We start from the raw sequence: 19,729 nt of genomic DNA, 5'->3' as shown, positions 1-19,729 counted from the left end.
GTGTGTGTGTATATAAAACTGAATCACTTTGCTGTACACTTGCAGCTAACACATTGTAAATCAACTATATATCAATTAAAAATAAATATAAACAAAAACAAAGGTTATAAAGAAAGATACTACATAATGATAAAAGGACCAATACAAGGAGATGATATTACACTTTTCAACATACACGTACCCAATATAGGAGCACCCAAATACATGAAACAAACACTAACAGACATAGAAGGAAAAACTGATGGGAATGAGAGAATAGTAAAAGACTTTAACAATGGTCACATCAATGGACAGATCTTTGAGACAGAAATATCAATAAGGCAAGAGATACTAAATGATAAAACAGTTAGACTTGATATTTTCAAGACATTACATCCAAAACAGGGAAAATATACATTCTTTTCAAGTGCATATGGAACATTCTCTAGGACTGACTACATGTTAGGGCACAAAATAAACCTCAACTAATTTAAAAGCATAGGAATCATTTCAAGCATCTTTTCTGCCCACAGTAACACAGAAATCAACCACAGAAAAAGAAATAAGAAAAAACCAATTACATGGAGAATAAACAACATGTTACTAAAAACCAGTAAGTCAACAATGAAGTCAAAAGGAAATTTAAAACCTTGAGACAAATGACAATGAAAACACAACCATAATAAATCTATGAGGTGCAGCAAAAAACAATTCTTAAAGGGAAGTTCATAGTGATAAAGGCCTTTTTAAAGAAACAAGACAAATCTCAAATAAACAACCTAACTCACCATCTAAAAGAATTAGAAAAAGAACAAACAAAACCTAAAGCCAGCAGAAGGAAGGACCTAATGAAGGTCAGAGAGAAAATAAAAAAAATTTTTAAAGAGCAGGGGAAAAAAAATCAATGAAACCAAGAGCTGGTTCTTTGAAAGGGTAAACAAAACTAACAAACCTCTGGCCATGCTCACCAAGAAGACAGAAGACATAAACAAAATAAGAAATGAAAGAGGAGAAATCACAATCAATATTGTAGAAGTATGAGCAATTATATGCCAACAAAGTCTACAACCTAGAAGAAACGGACAACTTTCTAGAAGAATACAAGCTGCCAAAGATGAATCAAAAAGAAACAGAATGGACTGATCACTAGAAGTGAAATAGCACTTGTAATCTATAAAAACAACAACAACAACTCCCTAAAACAAAAGCCCAGGACCAGATGGCTTCACAGGTGAATTCTACCAAACATACAAAGAAAAATGTACACCAATCCTTCTCAAACTCTTCCAAAAGACTGAAGAGGAAGGAAAACTCCCAAAGACATTCTGTGAAGCCACCATCAACCCAATACCAAAACCAAAGACAATACCAAAAAGAAAATTACAGGTCAATATTTTTTATGAATATTAGATGCAAAAATTCTCAAGAAAATATTAGCAAACCAAAATCAACAACACATAAAAAACAGCGTGCACCATGGTCAAGTTGGATTCATCCCAGGGTCACAAGGATAGTTCAGCACATGCAAATCAATCAGTGTGACACATACATCAACAGAGGGCAAAAACCACACGATCCCCATAATAGACACAAAAAAAGCATTTTATAAAATTCATCATCCACTCATGATACAAGTTCTTACAAAAGTGGGTATAGAGGGAACATACCTCAACATAAGGAAAGCTATTAATATTTATGACAAACCCACAGCCAATATAATACTCAATAGTGAAAAGCTGAAAGTCTTCCCATGAAAATCTGAAACAGGACAAGTATACCCACTCTTATCACTTCTATTCAATATAGTATTGGAAATCCAGCTGCAGAAATCAGATAAGAAAAAGAAATAAAAGGTATTCAAATTCAGAAGGAAGAGGTAAAATTGTTATCATCTGCAGATGACATGATAGTATATACAGAAAATCCACACAAAAACTAGGAGAACTGATAAACAAATTTGGCAAGGTAGCAGGATACAAAAGAAACATATGGAAATTGTTTGCACTTCTTTACACTAACAATGAAATATCAGAAAAAGAATGTAAACAAAAATTTCTTTTAAAATCGTATTTTAAAAAAATCAATACTTAGGAATAAACCTCACCAAGAATGTGGAAGACTTAAATGCTGAAAACTAACAAACATTAGTAAAGGAAATTGAAGATGATTCAAAGAAATGGAAAGACAGCCCAAGCTCTTGGATTGGAAGAATACCATTAAAATGGCCACTCTACTACCCAAAGCAAACTATAGATGTAAAGGGATACTTATCAAATTACTCATGACATTCCTCACAGAACTAGAACAAAAAATCCTAAAATTTATATGAAACCATGAAAGACTCAATTACCAAAGTAATTCTGAGTAAAAAGAACAAAGCTGGAGGTATAACCTTCCCAGGCTTTGAATAATACTACAAAGCTACAGTAATCAAAACAGCATGGTATTGGCACAATAGCATATGGATCAACAGAACAGAATAGAGAGCCCAGAAATAAAGTCACACACCCATGGCCAATTAATCTTTGACAAAGGAGGCAAGAATACACAGTGGAGGAAAGACAGTCTCTTCAGCAAGTGCTGATGGAAAAGTTGGACAGCCACACACAAATCAATGAGGTTAGAACACACCCTCTCACCATACACAAATAAACTCAATATAGCTTACAGGCTGAAATATAAGAGATGACACCATTAAACTCCTAGAAGAGAACACAGGCAAAACCATACCAGTGTCTTCTTAGATCAGTCTCCAAAGCAACAGAAACAAAAGCAAAATTAAACAAATGAATGAAATAATGCCATTTGCAGCAACATAGATATACCTACAGATTATTACACTAAGCAAAGTAATTCAGAAAGAGAAAGATAAATACCATATGATATCACTTGTATGTGGAATCTAAAATACAACACAAATGAACATATCTACAGAAACAGACTCACAGACATAGATAACAGACATTGGGGAGGAAAGACTGGGAGTTTGAGATAGGCAGATACAAAGTACCATATATACGGGATAGATAAACAACAAGGTCCCACTGCACAGGCCAAGGAACTATATTCAATACCCTATGATAAACCATAATGGAAGAGAATATGAAAAAGTATATATATGTATAACTAAATCACTGTGGTATACATCAGAAATTAAACATGTAAATCAATTATACTTTAATAAAATTAAAAAAAAAAACAGTATGATACTGGCACAAAAACAGCCATACAGATCAACAGAACAGAGGGCCCAGAAATAAACCCACACACTTATGGTCAATCAATCTTCAATAAAGGAATCAAGAATATACAATGGAAAAGACAGTCACTTCATTAAATGGTACTGGGAAAACTGGACAGCTACATGTAAGAGAATGAAATCAGAACATCTGTCTCAAACCATGTACAAAAAATAAACTCAAAATGGATTAAGGACCTAAATGTAGTACCGGAAACCATAAAACTCCCAGAAGAAAACATAAGCAGAACACCCTTTGACATAAATTGTAGCAATATTTTTTTTGGATCTGTCTCCTAAAGCAAAGTAAATAAAAATAAAAAACAAACGAGATCTAATTAAACTTAAAAGCTTTCACATAGTGAAAGAAACTATCAACAAAATGAAAAGACAAACTTTGGATGGAAGAAAATATTTGTAAGACATGACTGACAAGGAGTTAATATCGAAAATATATTAACAGCTTATACAACTCAATATAAAAAAAAAAAAAAACAGATTAAAAATATGTGCAGAAGACCTGAATATTTTTCCAAAGAAGACACATGAAAAGATGTTTAACAACATTAATCATCAGAGAAATTAAAATCAAAACAAGATATCACCTCACACCTCAGAATGTCTATCATCAGAGAGAACACAAATAACAAATGTTGGCAAAGATGTGGAGAAAAGAGAACCCTTGTACACTGTTGGCAGGACTGTAAATTGGTGTAGCCACTGTGGAAAACAGTATGGCTCAAAAAGCGAAAAACAGAACTACCATGTGACCCAGCAATTCTACTCTGGGTATATACGGGGGAAAAAAATGAAAACACTAATTTGAAAAGATATGTGCACATCAGTGTCCATAGCAGCCCTGTTTGTAACAGCCAAGATATGGAAACAAACTAAGTGTCCACGAACAGATGAATGGATAAAGAAAATGTAGTAGATAATGGAATATTACTCAGCCACAAAAGGTATGAAATTTTGCCATTTGCAACAACATGGATGGACTTATGCTTAGAGAAATGTCAGGCTGAAAAAGACAAATACTGTATGATATCACTCACAAATGGAATCTAAAAAATAAAAAAAATAATGATTACAACAAAAAAGAATCAGATGAGAGAATAAACTAGTGGTTACCAGTGAGAAGAGGGAAGGGAGGGGGGGCAAGTTAGGGATAGGGGATTAAGAAGTACAAGCTACTATGCATAAAATTACAAGGATATATTGTGCATGTGCATGCACGCTTAGGTGCTTTCCAACTCTTTGTGACCCTGTGGACTGTAGCCCATCAGGCTCCTCAGTCTATGGGATTCTCCAGGCAAGAATACTGTAGTGGGCTGCCATGCCCTCCAGGATATATTGTACAGCATAGGAAATACAGCCAATGTTTTATCACTATAAATGGAATATAACCTTTAAAAATTGTGAATCACTGTTGTACATCTGAAACTTATATAATATGGCACATCAACTATATCTCAATAAAAAAAAACTTGCACTAATCATTTAAATGTTTTGTCTTTACTTAAAACATTAAATAGTAAAATTTAAAATACCATAGCAAATTAAGAGAACACAATAGAAGGGTAAAGCCATGTATTTCAGCGCCTTCAAGGGCACGTTCTTTCCCGCTTTTCACTGGCCCCTGCCGGCCAGATGGCCAGCTCTGCACCTCCTCCACCTTCCTTTACTGTCCTGCTTTGGCTCCTGTAGCCTCACTTAATATCCTGCAATGCTCTGAAAACTAACCTGCGCTCCTCACGTCCTCACGCCTTTACCAATGCCTCCTCTACCAGGAACACCCCACCCTTCTCCCCGCTATACTTCTGTGAACTCCCGCGCATCCTCCAAGGTGCTGCCCTGGCAGACCTCGGCCTGAGGGGCTCGGACGAGGCCCGGGGCTGGGAGGGACTTACTCGAGGAACCTGGTGATGTACTCGCGGCTGCAGCGGGACCAGGTGAGCGGCGCGGCGTCGTACAGGAGCTGTGGAGACATGATGAAAGGCCGTTTCCCAACGGGCTCACAGTCATTGCCGCTTCCGTCATGCTGAATGCCAAAACTGTGTAAGAGCACAGGCCCCACGGGCGGGTGAGCCGGCGGGAAGCCCGCCAGCCCACTCCCTCCCTGAGGGGTCAGCGAGGTGCCGGGTCTTGGCTCTGCCACCAAACCACCGTGTGGCCGGGGAGGGAGAGTCACCCCCCACCTCTGAGCCTCCGTTTCCTTAAGGTAAAGTGTGGGTGTGACAACCGGTATCCCCCGGGGCCCGCCAGCAGCTGATCCTGAACTGAATACCAGGGACCAGAGAGCAGCCCAGCGCCTGCGCTGAGCTGGCCAACAACGGCCGGCCAGGGGGCACCCAGGGGGCCCACGGTGGCCCCCTCGGCCTCACTGGCCTCACTGGTCTGACGGAGCTCCTCCCCACCCCAGGTCCTATCTCAGGCTGTGCAGTGGAGTCAGGGAGTCTGAGCTGCCACGCCACAGGAAAGGTCTCCGGAGACCATCCTTGGAAAGACACGAAAACAATTATGTTTGCTGAGCACTTACTATGTGCCAGGCAGCATACTAAGCTCTTTTCATAAACACTATCTCACTCAGTCCTCAGTGATGAGCCAACCCCTCTGACCAACAGTGCTCTCTCCGTGAGCCTGCCCTCGCGGGCTCCCAGACCATCTAAGATGCTGCCATACTCACAGCTAAACAGTCCAGGCATAGGTGGCTGAGGGCAGGGGCCATGGTTAGGCGGGACAGCCTTACAGGGAGGTGTCCAATAGAGAGAGCCTTTCACATCCCTGAATCCAGCCCCCTCAGCCAACAGGGAGCACACGGAGGCCCAGAGAGGGCAGGGAACTTGCCTAGGGTCACAGAGTAATTAGGAATGGGGTGCGTGGCAGGGACCAAGAGTCAAAAATGCAGGCACTGAGGGCAACAGGGAGGGACAAAGACCTGTGGTGACTCATCTCAACCCCACGTCAGTTAAGACTTAGTCCTCTCCTGTCTAACAGGAAAGCAGCCTGGTTGCGGGGTAGTGTCAGGGCAGGACAGAATATGGCTATGCTGGGCTCATTCTTCAAGACAGGGCTCCCTTCCCTGGGATTGCACGGGCCATCAGCCTGGCTGGCTGGTGCCTCCAGGTTGGGAGGTGAATCCAGATTCTTAGTGTGGCCGTGGGGGTGGCAGGGTACCTGTGCCCGAGCTCGTGGGCCACGGTGAAGGCCAAGGGCAGGCCCGTGTCCTCGTTGATGCTGCAGCTGCGGTGTGGCTGGCACATGCCCGCCACGTGGGACAGGCCCAGGGTCTCGCAGGGCTGGTTCATGGCCGCACACAGGTCCTTCCTGCACATGCAGAGAGAAGGGGGCCCTCAGACTGACCTGGCCTGGAGCCAGGCCCTCCCAAGCTGAGGGGGCCAGAGAAGGACCCCTGCTGACTCTGAGGGAGGGTGGGCGCAAGAAGGATGCTTCTCCCATCGCTCTCAGACCAGCCTAGGAGCCTTCAGGAAGCAGCAACCCTTATTCACACAAGACACCTCTCTGGGCCTAGGGAGCAGACCCATGCACAGACAATTTGGGTTACTACCCCAGTGAGAGGCTGCTGGAGCTCAGCAAAGGGAAATCCACCTCAAGTTAAAAAATACTGCCTCTGAACTGATTAGGAGTTGTCAGAAGTTGGGGTCATGTTGGAGTGGGGAAGTATGGGAGTAAGATTTTCTGGTTATAAATGAACAGCACAAGAGACCCTTCTAATGGAACCATTCTATATCTAGACTGGGCAATAGATACAGAACTTACACGTGTGAAAAAATTGTAGAGGACTAAATACACACACAAATAAGTGTATGTAAAACTAGTGAAACCTGAGTATGGTCTGTGGATCATATCAGTGTCAATTTCCTGGTTGGGATTTAACTATAGTTGTGCCAGATGTTGGGGGCTTTCTTGGTGGCTCAGATGGTAAAGAATCTGCCTGTGATGCAGGAGTGAAAGTGTTAGTCACTCAGTTGTGTCCAACTCTTTGCAACCCCATGGACTATAGCCTGCCAGGCTCCTCTGTCCGTGGAACTCTCCAGGCAAGAATACTGGAGTGGGTTGCCACTTCCTTCTCCAGGGGATCGTCCCAACCTAGGGATCGAAGCTGGGTCTCCCACACTGCAGGCAGATTCCTCACCACCTAAACCACCAGGGAAGAGCCAGGTTCAACCCCTGAGTCAGGAAGGTCCCCTGCAGAAGAGAATGGCTATCCATTCCAGTATTCTTGGCTGGAGAATTCCACGGACAGAGGAGCCTGGCAGGCTACAGTCCATGGAGTTGCAAGAGAGTCGGACACAACTGAGTGACTAACACTTTCACACCAGATGTTACCATTGTGGGAAACTGGATGAAGTGTAAACGGTACCTCCCTATATTATTTCTGACAACTGCACGAGAATTCACAACGAATAGCTCACAATGAACATTCACAATAAAAAGCTCTCCCCAAGTGCTGTTGAAACCCCGTTTTGGATCAAAGGTGTGGAAACCCTCCTCCAGATGAGGCTCCTGAGAGGAGGGCCATGTCTGCCCCCTTCCTGGGGCTTCTCCTCGAGGGTCAGGTGGCACCTCCCTCCCACGCAGGCTCTCCCAGCTGTACCCCGGGCCCCCTCCCCACAGCTGCCAGGACCTGGTGAGCAGAATGGCCGTGTCGTGGTGCAGCGGGTGGGCATCCCCCTTCATGTTGATGCTTTTCTGCCACTTGCAGAAGCTCCTCAGGGTGTTGTCTGCGTGATGAGTGATCTTCAGATCCTCCTGCGGGCAGAAAGCATAGCCACTGAAGCCCTCCGCCAGAGCTCTGAAGGGTCAGGCCAAATTCTCCTCCACAGGAAGGCGGGAGACAGAGGCCCAGAGGTGGCAGTGGGCAGACCTGTGGTCCCCAGGCCAGTCTCTAGTCTGACCACCGCTCCCACAGGCACCTGCCAGAGGGGGCCTAAGAGAGGGTCAGCCAGGGGTGACAGATGACACTGCGTGGGCCACGGAGGCCCTGGCTGTGCCGCTCCACACAAGGCAGCTCGGGTGAGTGACAGGAGGGCTCTGGCAGGTGACGCCCATCCCAGAGGGCAGGGTGAGGTCACGTGACTTCTCACCTCCTCATCTTCCAGCAGGATCAGGCGCACGATGGTGATGTGGATGGGGTTCCCGATGCTGGGGTCATGAAACAGACCGGCCACCTACCCAAGAAATAAGGGTCAGGCTGTCATCTCAGATATACGACACAGGCAGCCTCTGCTCACCTCCAACCCACCTGCAGGGATGCACACCCACGTTCGCACACAGGGGAGCTCACACAGTACACGCATCCCATACACGAAAGTACTCACACCTGAACACACCCTTCCCCAGCCCAGCATCGGCAGAACCTGGAGGGGACGAGAGGGCCTCCCAGGCTCTGGGGTCCTGAGCATCTATCTGGGATCCTATTCTCCAGCTTGTACCTCCAAAATGCTGGCTTGCTGGCCCATCTCAGGGCCCTCCTCTGTCCTGGGCTGGGATGGCCCTGCCACCCACTCTTGCCCTGGGGAGGCTGGGACCAGCATCCCAGGGGTGAGCCCTCTCATGAGGCAGGAACTGGGCACAGCCTGGGGGAGGGATGGAGGCAGGCAAGGCCCATCTTCCCTGGAGCTGACAGCCATAGGGCCAAGAGGGCAGGCATGCACGCCTCTCAGAGGCCCCCAGAGCTAACCCCACTCAGCCCCAAGACAGAGGCCATCCCCAAAGATGGACAGTGTGCCAAGGTGCAGGGAAATGGCAGGTAAAGCTGTCTTCTTTTAAAGCTCCCTCAGGACAAGGAAGAAGCCAGCCCATGATTGGAGACAGGGGTCAAGTTCCCAGCAGGCAGAGACGTCAGGACACATCCGTTTTGAGTTGGCTTCTAGCAATTCCATCAAAAGAAATATATTCAGATAGGAATGGAGAAAAAATGTACCGTTAAGAGGGCACAAAAGTCCCTAACAAGGGGATGAATCATACTTTCAGAGCTCAAGGTCAGGAATGGTGAAGTCAGTGATGTAATAACGTGCCTCCCTCATCTCCAGGCACATGCTGGGACCTGGGGGCCCCTCTGCACTGCCTTCCTCCCCCACATCAACCAATTCTGCCTCTGAAATTTTGCCCTCTAGCCCACCTGCAGCCCTGCAGCCCAGCCATTTGTCTCTGAATGCAAACCCAATCACATCATGCCTTTGCTTAAAACCAGTGGGTCTTCACTGTCCACAGGTAAAGACAAATGTCCTAAGCCTGGTACACAGGCCTGTGTGGTCTGGTCCCTGTCCACCTCTATGGCCTCACTCTTCTCCTCAAACCTCCTCACTCCCTGACTCTAACTACTCTGGCTTTCTCTCAGAATCCCACGATCCTTCCTACACAGGGCCTTTGCAGATGCTGTGCCCTCAGCCTAGAACACCTTCTCAAGTTATCTCTTACCCCTTCTCCAGCTCTCGCCCCTCCATCACGTCTTCTGAGAGCTTTTATTCTACCCGACACTCCCAAACCGCCATGAACTTGTCTTCTCTAGGACCCCCTCCATCACACTTTCACATTTATCAGTTTCATTAATATCTCTCTCCCCTTCCAGACCATAAGCTCCATGGGCTCCCTCTGATCCGTCCAGGTTCCTAGCACATTATGGACTCAAGAAACAGTTGCTGAATGAATGAATGAAGCTCGAGAGCTTGTTAAGTTTTTCTAATGCATTATCTCATTCAAAAAAAAAAAAAGTAAAAATGCAAAGAGTCCCCTGGAGAAAATCAAATTAAAAGAAAAAAGCTTTCTTAGACAACATGCAAGTGAGCTTGGCAGCTTGGCAGCAGCCCCCAACAGAGGCTCTAAAGGGTGAGAAGCCAAGAGGGTCTGCTAAGACCTGTCCCAGCGACTAGCCCACCTTATGTCCTGAGTTAGGGCTGGGACAGCTTCCTGCCACCACAAAGTCCCCCCACTCAGTGTCAATAACACTTTTCACTGTCCCCCAAGAAGTACGGAGGTGAAACATGCTGGGAGGTACTGGAGGAAGGTGGAATCATTAATTGTTGACTAAATCAAACAGTGAGTCTGTTTACGGCCTGAGGTCAGGGTGGTTATCTCAACTAGATAAACGATACCCAGGGAAGACAAGCCCTATTCTGCTGCAGGCCTAGAGAGCAAGCTGGGGTAGGCAGTGTTCATGGGGCTTACCAGTGACTACAAGCTCCCAACGAGCTAACAGTATGACAAAAGCCACTCAAAAAGGGCCCTTGACCTCAGAGGACATGAACAGAATTGGGGGTGCAAAAATGGGGGGACCTCTCTTGTTACGCTTGGAATAGACCTACCTCCTGGACTCAGACCTGGGTCTGGCACAGTGACCTGTAGGAGGCCCTGGTAAAGAGGGTGAGGCTGTCCTGAAGGCGGCTGTGGGGTTGAAGAGCAGATCTTCAGTAGCCACAACAGCAGCAGCTAACATTGACCGAGCCTAATACACATGATCCTCATGCCAGGAGCTTCACGCGCCTTAGCTCACTTAATCTTCGCACCTCTCAGGCAGGCATAAGTATCGCCATCTTACAGATGGAGCAACTGAGGCTCCAAGAGAGGCTGAATACGGGATCAGAAACCCAGGTCTGACAGCATCAAAGTTTCTGCTCTTACTTCTTAAGTTTGGGAAGTGCTGCCTGCCTTCTCTCTGACGGATGGATTCTAAATGTGTACAGCTCTGGAGGCTCTGAGGAGTACTGCAGTAAAGTCTGTTACTTTTTTTTTTAACCCTGTGTTGCCAAACTTTCAAAAGCGCCATCTTTCTTCACAGAACATTTATTAGCATCTCTTGGAACAAGTACTCCCCAAGAATATTCTTTGAGAAATGCTACAAGGCAAAGCTTCCCAAGCCTGGGATCTTATTCTTATGCATCCATCACCATGTCCTTGGTACAGAGCTGACACTCAGCACTCATGTCAGCCTTACATGAACAAACATCTGCTCTAGAGGAAAAGGGGGGTAAGTTCTCCTCACTCCCACCACCCTGTTCCCTCATCCTTCTAGCACACTCTGGCCACCACAGCTACCCAGCTGTTCCTCTCTGGGGCAGGCTAAGGCGGAGAGGACTGATTGGGGCTTTGGAAGCAGATAAATCTGAGCTCCAGTCTCAGCTCTGCCACTCACTAGCTCCGTGACCTTGAGAAGTTCCTTGGACTCCCTGATCCTTTGTTCCTCCAACTACAAAATGGGGCTGAGGCTGAGATGAGGCAGTGGGTGTGGAACACCGGCCAAGTAGCAGGTGTTCAGAAGGCTCAGCCCTAAGACCCAGTCCAGCCCTCCTCGGAGGCTGGCTGCCTGCCGCCCATGCCCCTATCATTTCCTGGAGTCTCCCTGTTGGGTATCTAGCACTGTTAGCTTCACAGGTGCCTCCGCTCTGTCCAGACCAATGCCGGACTTGCCAGCTCATGAAAATTATGACACTGTCCAGAGCACATGACTCTGAAAGCCAGACCCTCCCTCCTCCAGGGTGGGGCTCACAAGGTAAATGCCTGTGTCCTGTGGGCCTAGACAGGGAGGCAGGAAGGGGCCTCGCTCTGGGGCCAAATCCTTGACCCCTGGCACACAGGGGATGTCACGGGGGAGCCTGGAGGGCTCAATACCGTCCTACATGGACTACTCAGTAAAAGTGAGGCTAATGAACCCAGGTAACAATTGGTGGCTCCAGCCAAGCTCCTAGGCCTCTTTCAGGCTGAGCCTGTGAGGGGAGGATCTCGTGGCCTGGAAACCAGGTCTTGCCCCCCACCCCACCCCACCCCAGCCCAGAAGCAGGGCCCTGCTGTCCAGCAACAACCCCTCTTGAACCCTGGTGGTTAGTGGCTTGTTTCCCTGGGCAGACAAGGCTAGAAGGAGGCTTGGCTGGGCCTTAGAGACCTCAGGTGCCAGGCAGAAGGACATGGCCTTTATTCCATTAGGAGGAGGGAGCCAACATGGGTGGCCAAGTTGGGCAGGAACTGGCCCAGAGCTGAGCTTGCCAATGCAGACTCGAGCAGTGGGGGCATGATGGCCACAGACAGAGCCCCTTCCTCTCTCTGACCCTTGGTTTCATGGCTATAAAAGAAGTGGCCTTAGATGACCCAGAGCACACACTTCCTTTAGTGTTTTGGGGGTGAAAGGCTGATAGGGGGGAGGTCGCAGCACATGACACTGGCCACACCAGCTGCAGGGCACACACACCCAACCCGCTCTCAGTCACCCAGCCCAGAGGGAAAACAGTGTTGTTCAGTGGGGAGCCTGCTAAGAATGCCAAGGGCAGAGATCTCTTCTCCCAGGGGGTGCAGGAAGCAGCTTGGCTGCCTGAGGCCTCCCACCTACATACCTGGGGCGGCAGCTGGGAGGGACTGGCTGGCACTAAAGGAGTGGGAATCACCAGCTTCAACCTGCCACAGTGCCCCAGGTAGGACTGGGGAGATCGGGGCTCCTGTCTGGCTCTGTCCTGGCCTAGCCTTGTGACCTGGGCAAGTCACTCACCCTCATGGGGCCTAGTTATTTCAACTGTCCTATGGGATCAAGACAGTATGCCAACCCTATTGTACCACCCAAGTACTACTGTCATCCCCAGTTCACAGCTGAGAAAGCTGAGGCTAAGACAGGTAATGTGGCTTGCCCAAGGTCACCACCAACTAGTAGACACAGCACTGGACAGGTCCTTCTAACTCTAATGCCTGCTGATGGCCCAGGCAGGGGCTGGTCTGATTGGGCATTTCCACGTCCCCAGTGACCAGCCCAGGTCCCAGCACAGAGGAGGGAGGTGCTGGTTTACAGTGGTGTGGACAGGCCAACCAGTCTATGAGTGCCTCCAAGCAGGCACAAGGTCGAGGTTGCTTCATCCCCTCCTCCCCCCACTCTGGTCCTAGCAGCAGGCAGAGGCTGCTGAGCCAGTGGGGTGCCAAGACCTCCAGTCTCACATCTGCCCAGGTTCTCTCCCAGTGACTCAGGAGCTGGAAGCCTGTACCTGGCTTGGGTCCTGGGGTAACCCCTTTGGGGCTCACCAACACCACCTCCTGGCAGCCCTCACCACCCCCCACCACACGCCGCCTGCAGCAGCCTCACCATGTTCATGATGGTCAGCACGTAGCTCTCGACATTCGGCTGCCCGTGGTACTCCACCATTTTGGTGTCGGCTACCACCAGGGTCTCCACCCACTTCTCTTTGCTGACCGAGCGCCGGTATCGACGCCTCAGCCGCCGCCACTGCTGCCACTGTTCCCAGCGCTCCCGCTGCAGCTCCAGCTCTGGAAACTCTGTGGGTGCAGAAGGGGTGGGGGCTAGCTGACAGGAGGCTGGCCCAGGACACACGTCTCAAGGACCTCTCCCCAGTGAGCCCTCTCTGGGTCAGCAGGAACAGTGCTGGGATCAGACAAGGGGCCTGCACTCCCAGTGTGACTCTGCCCCAGACCTGTGCTGTGTGGCCCTGAACTAGTCACTTCCCTTGTCTGACCCTGGGGCTGCCTGCCAATAGATAGATAAGCCTAGCAGCCTCAGAGGATGACTTCGATGGGGCTATGAACACCGTGAAGCATTGAGCCTGTGAGGCGAGCTCCTGAGCCCCTATCTCCCTATGCTGATCCACCCCCGCTGGGGGGTAAGTACTTCCCAGCACACACAGACCCCTCAACCTAACCCCCAGCCTGGGGAGGCTGGCCAAGACCCCAACCAGCTGACCCCCCCTGGAGACCTGCCCCACTGCCACAGGCTGCCCCCCAGATCAGAAGAGTAAGCACATCTATGAAGCTGGGGAAACCGAGGCCAAGAAGCAAGCCTTGGTGAATATGTGTCCCAGGAAAGAGAGTCCCTAGCCGTGGGTAGCTTGTGAAGCTGGAGCATTCAACAGACCCCAGCAGCCTTTAGCAGGCAGCTCCTTACCTGGACCGGCCCAGCACGGACTGGCCACTCTGCAGACGAGGTGCTGGGTGCCACACTCTAGGTCCCCAATAACAGAGGTCAGTTTTTCTGGGGTGAGACCAGAGTGGGGAGGGGAGGGAGGTTCCCGCCTAGTTGAACTGCTGAGGTTGCGTATGGCCCAGCCTTGCCTGGACACTCGAGAAAGAATGGCTGCCACAGCTAGAGGTGTCACAGGCAGGGAGCAGGGAGGGGACACAGAGAGACTGAGCCCTGAGGCGGGGAGGTAGATGAGCTGGTGGTGAGAGGAGTCAGTCCCGGGGATGAGCTGGGGCAGGCCCATCTATGTGCCCGCACATAGAGGGCACAGGCTACGATGATGTGGTTGTTGGTTTGTCTGTGTCCCTTCAGTACCAGAGAAGTTGGGCATGGGGGTGTTAACAGAGGATTCTAGAAAGGCCCCTCCATGGTCCCAGACTCATCCCCTACCCCAGAGCTGGTAGCAGAGAAACACACCTTTCACCCCACAGGTGCCTGGAGCCCTGGAGTCCCCCAGCTCTGCCCACTTCTCGGGAGCTTGGCGCTTGTATACCACGTGAGGCTGGGCGTGGCCAGGCCGGGCGGGGACACCATCCAGGGGCTCAATGAAGTAGTCCTCCTTGGAGAGCTGAAACACACCTTTCTGGGAAAGGAGCACCCAGGTCACACAGTGGGTATTGGCACTCGGCTGCCCTCCCCCACCCCAGAGGCCCGGCCTGCTCAGCAGCGCCCATCACGCCAGCTGACCCCAGGCACACTGCGCTTTCCTCCCTCTAGATCTTTACTCACTTTGTACCCTCTGGCTGGAACACCCCTCCCTACCACCTTACCCAGCCAAAGGCTTCTGGGCTGAGCTCAGAAGTCATCAGCCCAGGAGGCTGTTCCATACACCCATCCCACCCCTTAGCCCATAAGAGCACAAAATAGGTCTGCATCCCCCACATTCCAAAGATAAGCAAGAATTACAATTAAATGCTTAACACCAAGGGAAAAAAGGCTTTGGGTTAGTAATGTACAGCATGGTAACTATAGTTAATAACACTGTTTTGTGTTTCTGAAAGTTGCTAAGAAAGATTAAAAGTTCTCATCACAAGAAAAAAACCTTTATGTACACAAATTTGTAACGAGGCTTACTGTGATCATTTTACAATATATTAATAAATTGCTGTCAAATTGTCTGAAACTAATATTTTGATAATGTCTCAATAAAAAAAAAAAATTGATTACCAAAAGAAAGAAAGAAAGAAATGGGTTTCCTTCCAAATCTAACAAGATGGCCATGGAGATACCCACTGCCACCAGGACACCCTCTTCCTTGGTCCCAGGATCTTCCAGAGAAGGGAAATTGAAAGGGGTGTCTCCGGGATGCTTGCTGGCATTCAGAGAGGCCAGAGGAAGGAGGGGCCTTGGGAAGTATCTTTGAGCAGCCCACCACCTACTAGGGAAGCTCAGGACTCCAACATGGAAGAAAGTTTTTCCTCCCTCGGACCCCTCCTCATTGGCTCCAAGTCAGCCAGTTGGGTCACTCAGGGCAGAGAACCTGGAGTGCTAGACAGTGTATCATTAGCTCTAGGGGCTGGAGGCCTGGGTTGACTCCACTACTGGAAAACTGAGTGACCTTGGGCAGGTTCCTCTCTGAGCCTGTTCCCTTATCTGTAAAATGGGAACAATGCCCATATGCGTACCTGTCGCTCAGGCGCAACAAGATTAATTTAACCATATGAAAAGGGAGAAGTACAGGCTCCTGTAAACGAGACTTTCCCAGGCAGCTGGGCTCTCAAAGGCCCAGATACCCTAGAGCAGGGGTCCCCACCCTCCAGGATCTTATGCCTGATGATCTGAAGTGGAGCTGATGTAATAATAATAATAAAGTGCACAATAAATGTAGTGTGCTTGAATCATCCTGAAACTACCCCCTACCCCCAGTCTGTGGAAAAATTGTCTTCCACGAAACCCTTCCCTGATGCCAAAAAGACTGGGGACCAACTGCCCTAGAGCCTGTGAGGTGGGCTATATGTCATGAGCCCCTGCTCTGCCACAGCGATGGCTTTTCCTGAGCAATCTGAGCTGAGGCTCCCTGGGGGGAGTAGAGGATGGCCGAGAATGTGCACCCACCCACCCCCACTCCTCCCAACCCCACCCTCCAGAGCTGGGAGCAAAAGGGGCCCTATGCTGCCTGAAGAGGAGCTGCTCTGACTCCACACTCAAGCAGAGGGAGGCAATTAGGGCTGCACGTGGCTGCCAGCATTACCTCAACCCAGAAAAACCTGGAGGCTGAGGCCGGCTCTGCTGGGAAGCGCGGTGGGGGCGGGGGTCTGCGATCGAAGTCAACTGATACCCCTGAAGATGAGGGACTCAACTGCTTTCTGAGTTACTTAGTGCACACACACCACAAACAAAAAGCGGTTTTCAAAGTCTGGACTGACAACTTCAACACTATCTGAGAAATTGCCAGAAATGCACATTCCCCACCCCCTCCCCTCATCTACCCTATGGGACACCAGGTTTTCAACTAGGCCTCGGTGACTCTGGCTCGCTTTAAAGTTTGAGAACCGCTGCCCTAGAGAACAAAGAGGCCTGAGCTTGTCCACCCCATTTTACAGGTGCTAATACTGAGGCTGGAAGGGGGAACTCCAACGGGCCAAAACCAGCAGACAAGTCCGCGGCCAGGCAGGGGCTGGGGATGGGGGAGGCCCCCACGTCCCGCCAGCTCACCCCGCGCACTCACCAGGCCGTCGCAGGCGCTGATGGCCGCCAGGCCGCCCTCGAGCTCGGGGTCCTGCACCTCACCTAGCAGGTGGCAGGCGGGGGCGCGGGCCCGGATGTGCGCGCGGCCCAGGCCGCCCCGCCGCCGCGTCTCGCTCACGAAGCCGGGCGCCAGCAGGTGTGGGTTGGCGGTCAAGTTGAAACGCAGCTCGCGGCCGCGGTACTGCAGCTCGTAGAAGGTGGGCGCGCTGGGGCGCGCGGACAAGTCCCTCTTGCGCAGCGCGCGGGGCCACAGCTCGTAGGACAGGAAGGAGCCCCCCGAATCCACACGCACCGGGTGCACAATGTCCAGCGCCGCCCGGCCCTCGGCGGCGTGCCCTGCAGGGAGAAGAGCGGAGACGGAGTGGGGAGCGGCCGAGGGGGCGCTGAGGTCAGAGTGCCGGGATTCAAACACCCACCACCTGTGCGGTTTCACCGCTCCGTGCCTCGCTGGCTCCACCCAGGTGATCGCAGTAACCTCTTCACAAGTCTCCCTGCTTCCCTTAGTGACCGTCTCGGGTCCCTCTCCTCTAGTCTGATTAGCTTTCCACGTAGTAGTCACAGGGACTCGTTCCAGAGCTGTCAGATCATAGCCTTTCTCTGCTCAAAACCCTGCCGTGGCTCCCAGCTCACACACTGTTCTAGCGATGCCAGGGACGTCCTAGGCAAGGATACCTCCGATCTCATCTCAGCTACACCTCCTGAATTCCCTCCATTCGGCCACCGGCCTCCTTGCTGCTCCTGCCTCAGGATTTTGCTTTCTTGTTCCCTCCACCCAGAACACGCTTCCCTCAGTTTCCCACATGACTATAAAGCACTCACTTTCTTCAGGTTCTTCCCCAAAGCTTACTCACTTCTTAAAATTGCAACTGCTGGCCTCTCCCTATCCCCCCTCCCCTGCTTTATTTTCCCCCATAGCACATCTCACATACTGTATCACTTAATATCTGCATTCTTTTTTCTATTTTTCTTTCTCCATCTCCTCCCAGTATGAACTCTAGGAGGGCAAGAATCTTTAGAGTCTTTGATGAAGATTTTAAGTGTTCAAGAATGTCTGGAAACTAGTAGTTTCTCAGTAAGTGTGTAAAATCTGTAGAAAGGGGAACATAACTTACACTTTGGGGGCTGAAGATTAAATGAACTGAACTACTCCACATATAACAGCGCCTGGCCCACTGAATATGATGAATACGACTGAATACGATGGCAGTTATGATTATTAGATTATTATTAGCCTGATGGATTTTTTAACGTGCCTGATGGTTCTTCTGCACACATCTCCAGGCCTCCTGAGATGGGGAGTCAGAGAAGGACTACCCAGGTAGGGCTCCCTGGCCCCTCATCACTACCACTTCAACCAAGCAGCTCTAGTTTATTTCTTTCACATTTGAGAGTTCAAATGAAAAGATTCCAGGGCTGGAAAAATTTCCAGAATCCTCTCCTAGTGATTCTGTCTGCTTGGATTTCCCAGTAAGTCTTGATTCTTAACCTTTTTCTGCCATGGACTCCTCAAAAAAATGTTTTTAAGTGTGTAAGATTAAATGTATAGGAATACCAAGGAAATTCATTATATTGAATTAAAGCTGTCAAAATAATTTAAAAAGTAGATGTGAAATCATGTGTTCCTTTCCTAATGCATTAAACAAGATCCAAAGGCAAGTTTAATAACTATGATGATTTCAAAGTAGTGAAGAGCATCAGCCTTATTTCAAGATACCTGCAACTGTATTGAGATTTAAAAAAAAGAAAATTTTTGTTTCTTGTCTCTATTGGTAGCTTACCTGTCTCCTGAGAAACCTGTATGCGGGTCAAGAAGTGACAGAACCAGATGTGGAACAGCAATATGGTTCAAACTTGAGAAAGGAGTACATCAACGCTGTATATTGTTACTCGATTTATTTAACACCTATGCAGAGTACATCATGCAAAATGCTGGGCTGGCTGAATCACAAGCTGGAATTAAGATTGTTGGGAGAAACATTGACAACCTCAGATATGCAGATGATACTACTCTAATGGCAGAAAGTGAAGAGGAACTAAAGAGCCTCTTGATGAGGGTGAAAGAGGAGAGTGAAAGAGCTGTCTTGAAACTCAACACTCAAAAAACTAAGATCGTGGCATCCTGTCCCATCACTTAATGGCAAATAGATGGCAAAAAAGTGGCAACAGTGACAGATTCTCTCTTCTTGGGCTCCAAAATCACTGTGGACTGCAGATGGTGACAGCAGTCATGAAATTAAAGGATGCTTGCTCCTTGAAAGAAAAGCCATGATAAACCTAGATAGTGTATTAAAAAGCAGGGACATCACTTTGTCCATTTAGTCAAAGCTATGGTTTTTCAGTAGTCATGTACAGATATGAGAGTTGGATCCTAAAGAAGGCTACGTGTTGAAGAATTGATGCTTTCAGATTGTGGTGCTGGAGAAGACTTGAGAGTCCCTTGGACAGCAAAGAGATCAAACCAGTCAATCCTAAAGGAAATCAACCCTGAATATTCACTAGAAGGACTGATGCTGAAGCTGAAGCTCCAATACTTTGGCCACTTGATGTGAAGAACCGACTCACTGAAAAGACTGATGCTAGGAAAGATTAAAAGCAAAAGCAGAAGGGGGAGGCAGAGGATGAGATAGTCAGGTAGCATCACCGACTCAATGACCATGAATTTGAGCAAACTCCAGGAGATAGTGATGGACAGGGAAGACTGGCATGCTACAGTCCATGGGATCGCAAAGAGTTGGACATGACTTAGCAACTGAACAACAATTGGTAGCTAAATCAGAGATGCTGCTAATACTATTGTGATTTGTTGTTAATGTTTGTAATGGAAGGAAACACTGAATTTCACTTCAAGGTTAGAA

The 19,729-nt window shown here is 48.8% G+C and overlaps 1 protein-coding gene across 1 annotated transcript in view; it reads right to left on the bottom strand.

The window, feature by feature from the left end:
• Positions 1-19,729, bottom strand: part of ADAMTS7 (ADAM metallopeptidase with thrombospondin type 1 motif 7) — a 56,308-nt gene that overhangs the window by 29,704 nt on the left and 6,875 nt on the right. The window contains exons 2-8 of the mRNA XM_043922538.1: positions 16,855-17,210; positions 14,604-14,769; positions 13,299-13,489; positions 8,326-8,409; positions 7,866-7,990; positions 6,395-6,544; positions 5,128-5,271 (exon numbers count right to left, since the gene is read on the bottom strand). Of these exons, the coding sequence (XP_043778473.1) occupies positions 5,128-5,271; positions 6,395-6,544; positions 7,866-7,990; positions 8,326-8,409; positions 13,299-13,489; positions 14,604-14,769; positions 16,855-17,210 (1,216 nt within the window). The remainder of the gene's footprint in view (positions 1-5,127; positions 5,272-6,394; positions 6,545-7,865; positions 7,991-8,325; positions 8,410-13,298; positions 13,490-14,603; positions 14,770-16,854; positions 17,211-19,729) is intronic.

Source organism: Cervus elaphus, chromosome 13 (assembly GCF_910594005.1).
Source record: "Cervus elaphus chromosome 13, mCerEla1.1, whole genome shotgun sequence".
NCBI classification, from domain to species: Eukaryota; Metazoa; Chordata; class Mammalia; order Artiodactyla; family Cervidae; genus Cervus; species Cervus elaphus.
Note: the sequence above shows the minus strand (reverse complement) of the source record. Positions and strands in the feature narration are given on the sequence as shown.